General features: G+C 45.2%; 3 protein-coding genes across 3 annotated transcripts; 1 reads left to right on the top strand and 2 right to left on the bottom strand.

The window, feature by feature from the left end:
• The first annotated feature begins 480 nt into the window (after positions 1–480).
• Positions 481–5419, top strand: LOC136531589 (DEAD-box ATP-dependent RNA helicase 27-like). Its single transcript, XM_066524237.1, has 12 exons — positions 481–1146; positions 1369–1554; positions 1950–2135; positions 3166–3249; positions 3356–3397; positions 3487–3576; positions 3666–3965; positions 4044–4082; positions 4162–4266; positions 4370–4438; positions 4517–4642; positions 5116–5419. The coding sequence occupies exons 1-12, from the start codon at positions 496–498 to the stop codon at positions 5302–5304; spliced, it is 2067 nt and encodes a 688-aa protein (XP_066380334.1). The 5' UTR covers positions 481–495; the 3' UTR covers positions 5305–5419.
• Positions 5420–6483: 1064 nt separating this feature from the next.
• On the bottom strand, positions 6484–8258 carry LOC136531588 (AAA-ATPase ASD, mitochondrial-like). The gene has a single exon (XM_066524236.1). The coding sequence runs from the start codon at positions 8130–8132 to the stop codon at positions 6654–6656; it is 1479 nt and encodes a 492-aa protein (XP_066380333.1). The 5' UTR covers positions 8133–8258; the 3' UTR covers positions 6484–6653.
• A 3666-nt stretch (positions 8259–11924) lies between these two features.
• Positions 11925–14068, bottom strand: LOC136531584 (L10-interacting MYB domain-containing protein-like). Its single transcript, XM_066524232.1, has 6 exons — positions 13784–14068; positions 13297–13602; positions 13094–13205; positions 12628–13044; positions 12134–12221; positions 11925–12045 (listed from the first exon to the last, which is right to left on the bottom strand). The coding sequence occupies exons 1-6, from the start codon at positions 14066–14068 to the stop codon at positions 11925–11927; spliced, it is 1329 nt and encodes a 442-aa protein (XP_066380329.1).
• Between the last annotated feature and the right edge of the window lie 1670 nt (positions 14069–15738).

Here is a 15738-nt window from a genome sequence, read left to right as displayed (position 1 = left end):
GCGTTTGGGCCACGCTCCGCCACTGGTCCAAACCATATTCGATTTATACATGATCCAAGGTTGTCCTCCATGCAAAAGCCGCTTCACAAGTCACGTTTGCATAACCAGGCACCAATCTTTAGACGTTGAATTCCAGGCCGGTTTGGTTTGATTTTTTTTTTTTGAAGCTGCAAACTATAGGCCCGGATTCAAGCGTCTAGACAGGACGCCATCCAAACAGCATATATAGTGCTCTAGTGTTGTACACTTGTACCAACCAGGCAGGACGTTGCTAAAAAAAATTAGTGCAATGCAACGTCTACGTCCTTTTTTTTTTTGAGCAACGCATCCCTCCGTGCCTGGGATGGAAATGCCGAATGCGGAACCCTAGAAGGCAAACCCCAGAAGATTGTTTTTTTCAATAAAAAAGAGTAATAAGTAAATAAAAAAAGAACAGAAAGTCTCCAGAAAAGGGGCACATAGGCCACATCCTTCGTTGAGCGGGCCGCGTTGGGCATGGCCGCATGGGCCTGCAAGGTGCGGGAGGCTGAGAAGCCTGAGACGCTGAGACCCCTGCCGTTAATAGCAACCCTCCCGCCGTTACGCTCGGATCCTAAAACCCTAGCGCAGGCGAGCCTTTCTCTTCCCCAGCCTGCAGCCGCCGCCATGTGCCCAGCAGCCGCGACCAGCTCGGCCAAGCCGTCGAAGAAGCGGAAGCAGCCCGTCGTCGCGCCGCCGGAGTCGGACTCTGAGGAGGAATCTGTCTACGACACCGCCTCCGACGATGGCGAGGAGAAAGAGGAGTTGCAGGAGTTAGAGAGCGAGGATGAAGGCGAGGAGGTGGAGGAGGGGAGCGAGGACGACGAGGAAGGTGAAGATGATGACGAGAGCGAGGTGGAGGAAGAGGAGGTGAAGGAGGAAAAGGAAAAGGAGGAGGTGAAGGAGAAAAAGGAAAGGAAGGACAAGAAGGAAGGGGAAAAGAAGGCGAAGAAGGACAAGAAAGAAGAGGAAAAGAAAGCGAAGAAGGACCAGAAGGAAGAGGAAAAGAAGGCGAAGAAGAAGAGCGAGGGGAGTGGGATTCTGTCTAACAAGCTCTTCTCGGAGCTCCCCATCTCCGAGCTCACTGCCAAGGCCATCAGAGAGATGAACTACACCCACCTCACCCAGGTACCCCCTACCACTGTTTAAGATTTACCATTGCAAATCGGCCCAAAGGGTGCAATGTTCCCAGTGAAAATCGATAATTGCTTACCTTTTTGGTTTATTTTTGGCAAAAAGACTGCATAAACGTTAATTATTTGTGTGAAAGTTTGTGTTATCTGCTGCTCTGTTTGATTTTAGTGCTGATGATAGAGTGACTTAAGGTTTTGGTTGTTTTCATGCTGGCAGATTCAAGCTAGATCAATACCACATCTGTTGGAGGGAAAGGATGTGATGGGCGCAGCCAAGACTGGCTCTGGGAAGACTCTTGCATTCCTTATTCCAGCGATTGAGCTGCTCTATCACCTGCGCTTCTCGCCGAGGAATGGGACTGGAGTTATTGTGGTTTGCCCGACACGGGAGCTTGCTATCCAGGTATATGATGATTTACTCATACAGACCATGGTGCAATAATAGTATTCCTTTCAGTTCATCTCACATGTTTTAAGGCTGTTTAAAAACTGAGAAACAATCTATGTCAGATGTGTCAACTGAGATACGGTTATACTTTGTTAAGACAATGTTGTCTAAAATTATTGGACAAAGTTCATGTTAAAGTGTTTTTGGATAAACTTTAGAAAACTGTTCTTAATGCTGCTGTTGCCAAAAATTGGGAAAATGTGGAACTTTAAAAATATATTCTTTACAATGTACCAACATTTTGAATTTTGAATAGTTGCAGTCTCTATTACCTTAAACCCAATCTATTGTTAATGAATTGAAGCTATGTATTTCACTATTCTTAACCGTTGCTGATTTCTTTTCTCTAGACACACAATGTTGCCAAGGAGTTAATGAAATATCACTCGCAAACTCTTGGATATGTCATTGGTGGTAATAATCGAAGAAGTGAGGCTGATCAGCTTGCAAAGGGAGTCAATTTATTAGTTGCTACCCCAGGCAGGCTTTTGGACCATCTACAAAATACCAAGAGTTTCATATACAAAAGGCTAAAGGTAATGAAACATAATGTTTGTAGCACTTTCCTCGAGAAGTCTGAAGGAAATCTGCTTGGGGCATGCGTTTTTAAGTTGCCATATCAAATAGCAGTAAACTTGCAGTAATTCACCTAGTTTTTGCATCATCGGTCCAGCTTATCCACTATTACAGATGCATTCTATGGTTAACGCCATCTACTGCTTTGTCCAAGACTTGAAGCATGCTTGAGTATGAAAGTAAATTATAGTCTCGAACTCTAGATAACTTTGCTTGGACTATACAACGTATATGTAAAATTGTAAACAACACTGGTTTTTTATCTTTACCAAATCAGCTTTTATATCTGTTTCTTGTTTTTTCTTGGCTCGTTATTGGAAAATTTTTGTCTATACCACTATTTAAGGCGCGTTTTTCATTTATACCACAAACCTACATCATCAATGTGTAGCACACACACAAGTCATTGACCAAACTGATGGTATAGATGAAAAGTGCCCCTCAGGTGGTGTTATGAATTAAAATTCCCCTTGGCTCTTAACCAAGTCCCTTTTCGCAACACTATTTTCTATCTTTATTTAGTCATTTTCATCTCTGTTACATGTTCCCTTTTGGGTGTGTTGTTCGTTCCTCCATGACTGGATTTAGTTTGTCTGGAGTGACAAATTTTTTGAGGAAATCAGCTGAGAATTGTTTAGGTAGCTTGAAGTTTTTTGTACTGCTCTCACGGCCATCCCTAAAATTTAATATTATATTTTCTGATGAGAAAATGTGGTTTAAACATACTGTTTGGATGGGATGGTCTCAAAACATTTTTCCCTTGATCAGTCCCAAGCCTGGCGTGAAGCCCAGAAGATTGGGCGTACTGGGCTGGGCAGCCCATATATCAGTAGGCATTAGCTTGCTGGCTCGGTCTCGTGTGCCATCTGTTATTTCACCATAGGGAAATGTCGAAATGGGAAACATTATTCATGGTTATGAATGCCAATATACCATGACTGATTGATCCCCTGTCCAACTTACTTTGTGTATCTCTGTATAATTTTGTAGTGCCTTGTAATTGATGAAGCTGATCGCATACTTGAGCAAAACTTTGAGGAAGATATGAAACAAATATTTAAACGCCTTCCCCAGGTACATGAGCCCTGCACTTCTCATTTCACATGCATATTGCAGATTTAAACTTTGCACTGACATAATGTTTTATCTTTTTTGTTGGATCATTATGGATGGAATGCAGAATAGGCAGACTGTTCTTTTTTCTGCTACACAGACTCCAGAGGTTAGTAGATCTTTTATGCTGATTGTAGTCAAACTTTTCATTCATGATTTCTAAAGATTGCTCTTCTTATGCGTTGACGTATCCCACAGGTTGAAAAATTTGCTAAATTGTCATTTGAGAAAAATGAAGAAAGTAAAGAAAAACCTGTTTATGTTGGAGTCGATGATGATAAGTCAAAGGTAAGGAATTGATATACCTGGTTATTCAGCTATCCTTCCAAGAGTCTTCTGTATCTGTAGAAAAAATAATAACTTTGGTGCTTCGTCAGGCTACTGTTGAAGGCTTGCAGCAGGGTTATTGTGTCATTTCTAGCGAGAAAAGGTTCCTGGTTCTGTATGCTTTCCTAAAGAAGAAACAGAATAAGAAGATCATGGTGTTCTTTTCATCATGTAATTCAGTAAAGTTCCACGCAGAACTTCTGAATTTCCTTGGGATAGAGTGTTCTGATATCCATGGGAAACAGAAGCAGCAGAAGCGAACTACTACATTCTTTAGCTTTTGCAAGGCAGAAAAGGGTATCTTATTGTGCACTAATGTGGCTGCCCGTGGACTTGATATTCCTGACGTGGTGAGGTTTTGACTTCTTGTTTTTTAACACTGAACCTAATTCTTGTTCACGGCTAACGGAAGCATCTGATTCCTTTAGGATTATATCGTGCAATATGACCCTCCAGATGAACCAAAGGTTGGTGATTCTAAACAAGAGTCAGTAAAATTTTCTACACATTGCTTGCTATAATTATTATTTTGAATTTCACTTTCAGGATTACATTCACAGAGTTGGTCGTACCGCACGTGGTGAGAAAGGCAAAGGAAGTGCATTACTGTTCCTACTACCAGAAGAATTGAAATTTCTAATTTACCTGAAGGTATGTGTGAAAAAGATAATATAATACTTGTGTCCTGTTCCCCTGCCCTTCCACCCCCATCTCCTGAATTAAGAGAAATCACACATTTATTGGTTGTCTGCAGGCGGCCAAGGTTACCCTGACAGAATATGAGTTCAATCAGAAGAATGTGCCAAATTTGCAATCACACCTCGTAAGTACCCCTTTCAAGACAATTGAATTATTTCAGTCCCCCTTTTGTCACAGTGTTATAACTTGAGTTGCTAAGCAGGAGAATATTGTTGGTGAGAATTACTTTCTGAACCAGTCTGCCAAAGAAGCCTACAGATCCTACGTTTTGGCATACGACTCTCACTCTATGAAAGACATTTTTAATGTTCATCAACTCGACCTGCAGGTAAATGTTCTGCTAAGTTTCCAACCATTGCACAGCTGATATTACCTAAAGTTTAGCTTATTCCTTACTACCAAGCTAGCGGAGAACACAGTTATTACTTGTCATGTTGGTGTAATATAAATGCTGATATTTCATATACTGTCTCGCATCGGTGTCATGGGAACGATCATGAGTTAATTTCATATGGGTTATATATATTCTCTCTTGCATTAATGTCATGAGAATGAGTTAATTGCATATGGGTTTCATATACTTGCATCAATGCCATGAGAATGAACATTATGTATTGACAGGTTTTAACTCTGCATTCTGCAGAGAACTCATCGAGTTTTTGTCAAATTCCTTGTTTCCTTGCAGAAAGTAGCAGCATCATTCTGTTTCAGAGAACTTAGTGAAATTTATTTGCATATGGATTGACAGGTTTCAATACTCAACAGAAAACTCAGAATGTCCATTTTCTTGTCACTTTGCAGAAAGTAGCAGCGTCATTCTGTTTCAGGAATCCTCCAAAAGTGAATCTGGACCTGGATAGCAGTGCGGCAAAACATCGGAAGAAGATGAGGAGAGTAGATGGTGGGAAGAGGCATGGCATCAGCGCTTCCAACCCGTATGGGAGGAAGGACAAAGACGGCGGCGATAAACGACAGTTTGCGAGATTCTAGAAAGAGTGTGAGCGTTTCACTTTGTTTTTGTGTGTTAATACCAGAGCCTCTAAGTCACCTGGCTTTGGAAAATTTTGACGGACCACTTGATGGTAAGATTGGATGAGATGCTATAGTTTGGGTTGTCAATGTCTCTGCTTGCCTGCCCGCGTAGACGTTTTCTTGGGGTTTTTCAGTGTGGTTCCTGTGCGTACTGGTAGCAACAGTCTATTCCAACCCAGGGAGAATGCTTGCTTTTTTTATTAAGGGCTTGTTCGTTTAGCCCTTTATTCCCCCCGGATTCATGCCAGGAGATCAAATATAGTATAAATTTGCACAACGTTCCAGGGTGGAATCAATCCTGGCGTCCATTCCGTATTAACTGAAGAGCCCCTAACTGGTAAGGCGCAAAGGGTAAACGCGCGTGCCAATTCTTGTTGTGGTTTCCGCGAAGCTACCGGCGCCCTGTTGGCTATCGTCCATCCAGTGCACCCAAACGGCATTCCTTGGCGCCGTTGCGCAGCTTGGGCTGGGCGGGCGACGCGACGACCCCGGGGCCGGTGGCTCCGTCTCGTCCGCGCGAAGGTTTGCCAGGGCTGGCGGCAGCTGCAGCTGCCGCTGCGTGCCTGCCGCCTGCGTCCGTCGCTTTCAGTATGAGTGGCTTCAGGTGGCCCCGGTGACCACGCACCCGCGTGCCCCCGCGGCCGATCCCAACGGCGCATGGCGCATCGCCTGTCGCTTTTTTTTCCCCTTCCTTCTCAAAGGCCAAGGTGGACATCGCTTAAGCACAATCCTACTCTTACCCATTCTTCGCTACTGACTGGACTGGAGAGAGCTGAGCACTCAACATCCGAGGTTTCAGTTTTTCCCGACAACGAAAACATCCAAAAGATTTTGCTTTGGCCAAGTTCATGTCACGCTGACAGTGGGTAAACTCATTTCTTGCATCTGACTACCGAGTAGTCCCACTGGTCAGTGAAAGAAGCATAACATTCCAGAATCCAGACAATGATAGGATGTAGAGTACTTGTGGTAGATAAACTTCTATCCAACCTACTAGAGTTTGTAACTGAGGTGACCTTCTCACCCCTAGCTAATTAATTTTGGAAGTTGTTATATTTCAGGTGTCTGATTTTTTTAAAAAAAATTCAGGCAATAACTAACAAGAGACAACTATATTACAATCAAAAGGACAACTCATAAGAGACAAAGAACAAATTTTTCTATAGCCAAACAACGACAAAATTGCATGTTGCCTGAACAGTAATAAAAGATCAGGCAATAGGAGAAGTGATTAATTTATTCTACGGGTAAATTTTCAGTAGTTACTGCACTGCTGTGGAAGTACACCCCTGAAGACACTGAAACTGCTACCGTTCCTCCTCATCTTGCTGGTTCTGTTCATCCCCTCCGCTCGCCTTCTTCTCCTTGGCCTCTTCCAGCGCCTTCACCAAGTCCTCGAGGCACGAGTCCGGGCCGTCGTCGAGGCTCTTGGGCGTGAGGTTCTCGGCGACGTCGGCCGGCGTCATCTGCACCTCCCGGAGCAGCTCGCCGACGGCGTCGAACAGCGGGTGCGAGTCCACGTCGAGGTACGTCTTGGCCAGGAACTTGAAGGCCTCGAAGCCGCAGTAGGACATCTCGATGTGCTTGTCCATGCGGCCCCTCCGGATGAGCGCCGGGTCCAGCTTCTCGACGTGGTTGGTGGTGAACACGATGATCCGCTCGCCGCCGCACGCCGACCAGAGCCCGTCGATGAAGTTGAGCAGGCCCGACAGCGTCACCTTGCTGCTGGTGTCCTTTTTCTCGCCGGGCCTGAAGGGGCCGCCGTCCTTCTTGTCCTTCTTGTCGTCCTCCTCCGCCGCCTCCTTCTTGCGCGACCCGGTGAGGTCGAGGGAGCAGTCGATGTCCTCGATGACGATGATGGACTTGCTGGTGGTCTCGATGAAGAGCTTGCGGAGGTCGGTGTTGGAGTGCACGGACGTGAGCTCGATGTCGTAGATGTCGTAGTCCAGGTAGTTGGCCATGGCGGCGATCATGGCCGACTTCCCCGTCCCGGGGGGCCCGTAAAGGAGGTACCCGCGTTTCCACGCCTTGCCGACGCGCGTGTAGTAGTCCTTCCCGTTCTTGAACATGTCGAGGTCGTCCCTGATCCTCTTCTTCTCGACGGGGTCCATGGCGAGCGTGGCGAACGTCTTGGGGTGCTCGAACGCCACGTGGCTCCACGCCGACCTCATGTACCCGCCGTCGCTCCACTGGCTGGTGGAGATGTTGGTGAAGAGCTTCCGCTGGCGGTTCTTCACCATGACGGCGCGGCCCAGCTGGCGGACGCGCGGGAGGTAGGTGTCCAGCACCAGCGACCGGTGGCGTTCCAGGAAGTAGAGTCGGTAGAAGCGGCGCTCCTCCTGCGCGGCGCCGCCGCCCCAAAACGCCGCGGCGCCGTCCGAGCGCGGCGGCGGCTTGGAGGTGGCCCACCACCAGACCTTGGCGCCCTGGAACTCGTCCTCCACCTCCTCGCCGTCGGACATGCTGAGCACGAGCTTGTCGGCGTCCTTGGAGCCCTCGGCCCGGAGGTGGCGCACGCCGCGGGCGCTGGCGTCGCTGAGGTAGGCCTTGACCTCCTCGTACGCGTCGCTGCGCTTCATCCGCCCGCCCTCGTACTCGGAGATGGTCACCGACAGGTACGGGTCCACCATCGCCGCCAGCCGCCGCGCGTGCCGGCTCAGGTGCCGCGCGAAGAACTGCTGCAGCTGCAGGTGCTGCAGGTTCTGCCACACCACCGTCCACAGCACGGCGATCAGACTCAGCACCACGCCGGAGTTGAGCCCGCTCAGCATCGCTTCCATCGCCATCGCCAGCAACCACTCACCACCTGCAGTGTGGTTCGGTGCTTCGATCTGCTTCCTCGACGATGGACCCGTGGGACTTGCCAGTCACACACAGCACGCGGCAGCTGGTCTGGTCCCTGTCCTCGAGGCCTCACCCCTGCCTGTATTTATAGAATCTTCACAGTGTGGACCAGCAGGCCGTGGGGAAGGGGAAGGGGAAGGGGTGCGCCGTGCGCGTGCGCGTCGTCGTCAAGGCGGCAACCATTGCATCACGGGCGACGCCGATCGACGGCACGTCAGCTTTGTTGCGTCCTTTGGAATGCTTGCTCGTGAAGGAGGAGAGCCGAATGGGCAGACGCAACCGTACAATAATAGCTTCGCGTCGTCGTGTTGCACTGCATCTGCACTGCCGGTTGCCTGTCGCGCGCGCGCGTTGGACCTGAGCTGCTGTGAACGGACATGTCGGTATCACGCATTCACGCGCGCCGTGTCGACGTGACCTGACGCATCGCCCGTGGCGAGTGGCGGTGCACGGTTCCTTGGCGACCAAGTGGCTGGGACTGGGAGCTTACGCTGACGTTTCGAGTCGGTTTCCTTGGCTCGGCGCGGCGGGAAATCAGAGGACCAGCTGAGTGGACATCGCGTGTTGGCTAGCTTGCAACTGAAGAAAGGCAGTAGACGGTCACATCATGTCACAAAAGGCTCGCTCGTCTTCCATGTGCTCTTTAGATTTGAGAATTCAATGTCATATTTTTTTTATAAAAATCAGAAACTCGTTCTAATAGAACTCCAACATACTCTTTATATTTATACTAGACAAGTGGCCATGCATTGCACCGGGAAAAATAGTACCACAATAATTCTTGACTGTGTGTGTGTTAAACTGATATGGCACGTAATGAATAAACTGAACTAACAATCTGATTTTTATTTCAAATCCCTCTGTATCATTCCATTCTTCTCTTTCATGTATAAATGACCTTTACAAACTCCTTTGCAGATTTAAGTAATGCAACTTTCGGAACTAAATCAATCTTCTATTCAGTGGCATGCTCCAAGTCGAAGCTTGTCATTTTGCCATGGCTCGTGTGCCTCTCGCACCCTACCCCATGGAGGCCGGCACCGACGTGTCGACGTTGGCCAGGAGCAGCAGGATGGCGAGCAGCCGATGATGCTCATCACGGGGTGCGCAAAAGGTGGGATCAGGTACAGGTACGGGTACATCCAGGCCTTCACGGCTCTCGGATGCCGCGTGGGGGCCACCGACGTCCCCGACGCAGTCATCGGCTGGGGCCGACTGGTATTAGTAAAGCCGGCTGAAGCTGTTTTGCTGTGAGAAAAAAAATATTGTAGATTCTAGCTGATTAGTTCAAGCGAACAGGCTCGCGCGACGTGCCAGGTGAATTCCCCGTCTGCGACGCCATGCTGCTGACATTGACGACGCGTATGGACCAGCACGCCGTCTTGTGGGCCGCGACGGTGCGCATGGTGCGGACCTACGCATCTATCACCGCCGGTAACATGGTTCGTTATATGAACCGTTGGTGATGAGACTGTCGGTTCGTAAGAACGTCTAGGTCGATAACTATCACCGCCGCTTCGTCTTACCAATCGATGGTGATAGTATATCATCATAGTCGGTTTGCATCACCAGCCAGTGGTGATGATGTGCTCCTCATCACTGCCGCCTAGCCATATGAACCAGCGTTGAAGACATTTTCACCGCTAGCTCGTTGCATGATATGACGGTGATAACCATGCTGCGGTATAAATAAATTCATAACTTTTTCAAATAAAGTCAGATGAAAACAAACTTTATATCAAAGTCGTAGATCTTGACGCAATCGACAACTTTGTAGTTGATGACTTTTTCATTTGAAACCATGTACGGTCCCAGAATTTTGTTTGAAGCGCTCAAATTTTGAAATTCAATTTTTTCGAATTGTACAAACAACCCTAGACGGAAAACGACCAAAACCAAAGTTGTAGATCTCAATGAGATATACAACTTTATAGTTAACAACTATTTCATTAGAAATCATTTATAGTCTCAAATTTGTATCTGGAGTTTTAAAATTTTCAAACAACCTCGGATGGAAAACCAAAGTGTGGATCTCGATGAGAATAACAACTTTGTAGTTGATGAGTTTTTCATTTGAAATCATTTGAAGTCCCAAAAGTCTGGCTGAAGTTTTGATGTTTTGAAATTCAAATTTATCAAACAACCTTGGATGGCGAAACAATCAAAATCAAAGTTATAGCTCTCGATTAGAACAACAAATTTATAGTTTATGATTTTTTTCATTTGAAGCTGTTTAGGGTCCTAAATATTCATTTTAAATCTAAAAAAGTGAATAATAAGCGAATGGATATGCTATATTGACACAAGTGACTTAGGGGTGGAGTGGTTAGAGAAGAGTGATTAGAGGAGCTACGAACTAAGGTCTCAGGTTTGAATCCTAGCACCACCACGTACCATGAAAAATAGCGTGGAGTTAGGGCCTGTTTGGGACTACTCTGCTCCACCTTTTCCAGCTCTGCTCCACCAACTCCACCATAGAGCAGCTCCACTGTGGAGTTTCTGGAGCAAGTGGACCTGTTTGGCACGCAGTTTAGCTCCAACTCTGAAAACATAAGGTTTCTATAGAAAAGGTCTACTATGTCCCTGATCGATGTTTGGTGTATGTTCTGTTGTATGTAGAGCATGTGTAATTGAATATTTTTTTTACCAATTCAAATATGGTGTAAATATTATAATCTCATTTAATTTATTGGAGAAAAGTAAAAAACAACTATTTCAGCCAAATAATTCCATACTTTTGTCACGTAAATTTCAAAGCGCTTGATGGATAACTGACAAAATTCATATTTCAGATACAAATAATTATCCATACATGACTAATGATAAATAAGATAACAAAGTCCATCATTCTAATAGAAATAGTTGTCCATAGATAACTAGAGAATAGTGACTAATACATAATTCTAGTTCCAAGCTAGAGAGAGCGGTGGCCAAGTCATCGCAGAATTTATCCATAGTAGGAGCATTCGGTGCATCAGTAGAGCCATTTGATCTAGCCACATATTTTAGGTACCTTTCCGAAATCTCTGGAACATAATTTGGATCACGGTCGCACCGAGCGAAGTCCAAGTCTTCACCGCCATGCTCACGAATTAAGTTGTGAAGGACCATAGTAGCCACAACAATCATTTTTTGCTTGAACATCGGGTAGGACGTCATTTTATATAGAATCTGCCATTTCATTTTTAGCACTCCAAATGATCGCTCAATAACATTGCGGATGGATGAGTGAACACGATTGAACCTTTCTTTAGGAGTCTTTGGTTCCATTCCTCTATGCCACTCCGGCATATGATACCTCTCACCTTTATAAGGACAAAGATATCCCGGACAATTAGGATATCCCGCATCGACAACATAATATCTGCCTATAATTATTAGAAACAAAATATCATATCATATTTATAAGCATTTGATCAAACAATAAAGTGCATGGTCATATTTTTAATACCTTTTGGAGGGTGTGGAAAAAAGCTCTCGTCCACTCTAATTGCATTGTACAGGACACTAGTATCATGCATAGAGCCCGGCTGTCCCGTCGACACATAAGTGGACCTCATATCAAAGTCACAACTTGCTAGAACGTTTTGAGTAGGTATACCAGACTTTCCAATATATCTTACTTGATCGTCAGGTGGCAACGAAACTTGGATATGAGCACCATCTAGAGCACCAATGTAATCTTTGAAATATGGATATGCTCTATGGTCATCTCTTATCCTCCTGTGAACAGTTCAGAAGTTGGGGTCCTTTGGTCTAATAAAATCTCTAGACATATCCATAAAAGCATTCAATATCTCATCAAATTTCCTATGAATAGTTTCACCTGAGTGCTTGAACTGGTTTTGTGCTTTTCTATTAGATTCATTTCCAGATAACACAAATAAAGAACACTGCCAACATCTCATGAGTGTTTATATATAGAGATGGTTTCAAACCATACCTTCCAACCAATAAATCATGAAGGTCGTAGAACATCTGTGTGCTCATCCGAAGCTGCGAATGACATTCTCCCGGTGTGTACAGCGTCTCTAGCAACCAGCCCATACCACATACCACTAAGGAGTGATGTCCTAGGTGGATTTTTGTAAAAATATAATTCAACATAAGCTGCAGCAAGTTTAGCACCAGCCAATACAAGATTCCAAAATGCCATGCTCTCATTGTCAGAGGTATCAATTTCATCATCACTCTGCATAGAGGTAAAAAAAAGGTCATGCAGGATGCCAATTAGAGACAAAACAACAACACAAAGAGAAAAAAATGACATACACAGAGAAAAAAGGACGTACATGCACCAATACATAGATAAATAATGGTCAAAATAATAATACATAGATAAATAATGGTTCAAATAGCAATACATGGTTCCAGGGTCACAAATAGTAGCATACAGGTGTACAAATAATAGCATACAGGTTGCCAAAAAAAACTAACTTTCATATTTGTCATTGTGCCTCTTCCTAAGCCAATTGAGCCTAATTTCTCTAGTAGGCAAGGTCATAGACATTTCTCTGTGTTCCTTCTTCACAAATAGCTGGGTGGCAATGTCATGCTCATCTGAACCATACGCCGCACCACAGTACTTCACATGCTCCATTATTTCCGTGATGGTGATCCCCTCTTGCTTCTTTGCTGTAAATGAACTTGAACAGCCAGATATCTTCGAAATTGCTTCAACCATTAGAAGAGCTATGCTTGACTTTGCCTTTTTCCTATCCACAACAGCAACACGAGGTTTTTTATTTGGAACCGCACTTGGAGTGACTTCCTGAACCTCCTCACCCCCCTCCTTGTTGGCATCAAATGGGTCACCATGGACATTATTCTCTCCATCAACATATTCACTGTTGTCTACATCAAAAAGGTTGCTCTTGGCTAGTAGGGATAATAGGATTGTCACTAAAAGGGTTCCAATGATCTGCTTCCTCATTTGTAATATTTTTAAACATTTTCCTAAGCAAATCCTCATTTTGGATAAGCTTTTTTCTGAACTTGCCACACCCTGGAATATCCTGCACAAAAAAAAACAAAAACATTAGTACATATATCATTACATCAGTACATAAAACCATACAAAATTATTGATACGTTGATAGCACTCACATTTTTTGCTTTCTTCCACCACTCAGCCTTCATGTCAATTGTTTGGGTCGCATTGTTCCAACCAGTACCTGTTTGCCTCCTCTTCAACTTTAGCCAAATGGTCCAATCAGCCTTTAATTTATCCCACTTGTTCTTAATTTGAGTCTTTGATAATGAGATACCAGTCATTTGCAAAAACCTAGCTGAGACCTCAGTATAACCTACAGAGTTCAAATGAGTATTTGGGCGATTGCCTCTACTAACTTGTTTAGCCATCAACTCGCAAGCTAATTGCAAATGTGCATCGTTCCAGTCCATTTGATCACCCTGACCATGATATTACAATAGTATGTTCAAGCACTCAGGACAATCTATTGAATTTTGCTAGCACTGTCGCACAAATACTATCTATTCAAGGCATCATGAAGCTCATTTTGAAGTTTTACAGCAAGGAGCAATACCTGTTCATCTTTCTTCTTCGCTGGTAGTGGTCGTTTGCATGAAGCACATGCCAGGGGGCATTGGTCGACCATGCTTGTGGGGCGGCCTGCCCTGATCGGCCAGCAGCTGGTCCTAGACGGCCACCACCCGTCCCGCCCTGGACGGAGGCCACCGGCGGCGCCGCCGGAGGAGGCCGTGCCAGCCCCACCCTAGGCGCCGACGAGCTTCCTCGACCCACGGACACGTCGGCAGCAGCTTCATGCGAAGTTGGGGGAGGGAAGACAGAGGGGATTTGGGGGTAAGAAAAGAGAGGATCCAGTTCAGGATCAACAGATCTATCTTCTCCGTCCATCACCTGGCCGGATGTCTTGCCGTGGCGGCCGGAATGAGCGGCGGCGTCGCTAGGGTTTGGGGAGGACGGGCTGGAGCCTAGAGGAGAGAGGCGACGTGAGTAGAGGATGAGGGCGTCGGGTGGGGGGCGACGGGAGAAAACAGGAATAGAACGAAACGGTATTTGCGTAACGAGTGGCAATTGCGGGTAATTACCTCCAACTCCACGAGGACATACGAAACGATGGTTCGTGGAGTACTCTCTAAGGAGCTCCGGGAAAAACATGGAGTTGGACCAAAACTCTATCTTTTTTTGGGAGCGGAGTTTGTGGAGTTGGACCTGTTTGATAGGAAAGTTTGGGAGCAGAGCTACCAAAGGTGGAGCAGAGCAGTCCCAAACAGGCCCTTAGAACTGGGGGGCTTCCCATGATTGAAATAAATTTTTTTGCTATTTGTTTTGCCTGTTTTTGGGATTTTTGAAAATTCAAATCACCGTCGGCTAATAATACGAAGATGAGAATGTCATTACCACTAGACCGAAAAGCGTTAGCGATGGGCTTTACGAACCGCTTGTGATCGGTGCGAATGTAGTAGCGCTGGGCAAGGAAGTTGACGTGGAGGGCGTTAGGAGCGTAGTTCCCAGAGTATGATCCGGTGATTTTGTTTGTTTGTTTTTTACCGGAGACAGTCCGTTTGTAGATCATTTTTTTTCCAAAGCATATACCTGATCCGGTGATTTTGTTTTTTATCGTTCTTTTACCGGAGACAGCTAGAGTCAGTTTTTTTACCTGATCCGGCGCTTTTTTTTTGTTTTTTTTACGGGAGAGTCCGTATCATGTGTGGGCCCAATTTGGGACGGACGCACCAAATTTGGTTTGACGAAAGTGCTCTTTTAGGTGGTACTAGACTAGATACATGCCTGTGCGTGGTCAGAATTTTTGACTTAAAGGATTTTATATCGGACACGTACACGGACAGTTGGATCCGGTTTTTTAATCGGAACCGGGTGAAGCAGACACGTGAGCTCCAAGCGGGGGAGGATTTGTATCGGACACGGATGTGTGATCATGTATTTAGGGTTTGGTATTATTGGATAGATGATGATATTAGAGTTTTTTTTATGTGTAGAGATGAAAATAGATAGAGATAGACATCTTCTATTTTAAATTTTCTACTAGCCAATGATAAAGAGCGAGAATGAGTCTCTAAAGTACGCAAAAGATTTAGAAAAGTTGTCAAAAAGGTACAAAAATATAAAAATTAATTTTTACACAAATAACTTTCCAAACAATATTTAAAAAGTAAATTTTAGAAAGACTCGCCCTCTATGCACCACACCACACCACAGACACCGTAACCCATCCTAACAGCCATGTGTCTGGACTTCTAAAAAAATTAATAGTACTTCATGATGGCTTATTTATTGTAAGCTCAATGTGAAGTTTGCATTATGATACTTTAAATTCCTTCCAAACTTCATGTAAATTCATACTCCCTATTTTGTCTTTTTTTTTTGTTTGATGAAGCTATGAACTCTTCTACAAGAACCTGTGATACTCTGAGAGACTACAGTATATTATGAAACGGAGGTCCGGTGTGGACATAGACGCCCGAGGCAGGACACCAAGCTGGAGCATCGAGGAAGTCCTGAAACCAAACTCACGTAGCCACTGATCACATGTTATATTTTAG

The sequence above is a fragment of the Miscanthus floridulus genome, unplaced genomic scaffold (assembly GCF_019320115.1).
Source record: "Miscanthus floridulus cultivar M001 unplaced genomic scaffold, ASM1932011v1 fs_375_1_2, whole genome shotgun sequence".
Lineage (NCBI taxonomy): Eukaryota > Viridiplantae > Streptophyta > Magnoliopsida > Poales > Poaceae > Miscanthus > Miscanthus floridulus.
Note: the sequence above shows the minus strand (reverse complement) of the source record. Positions and strands in the feature narration are given on the sequence as shown.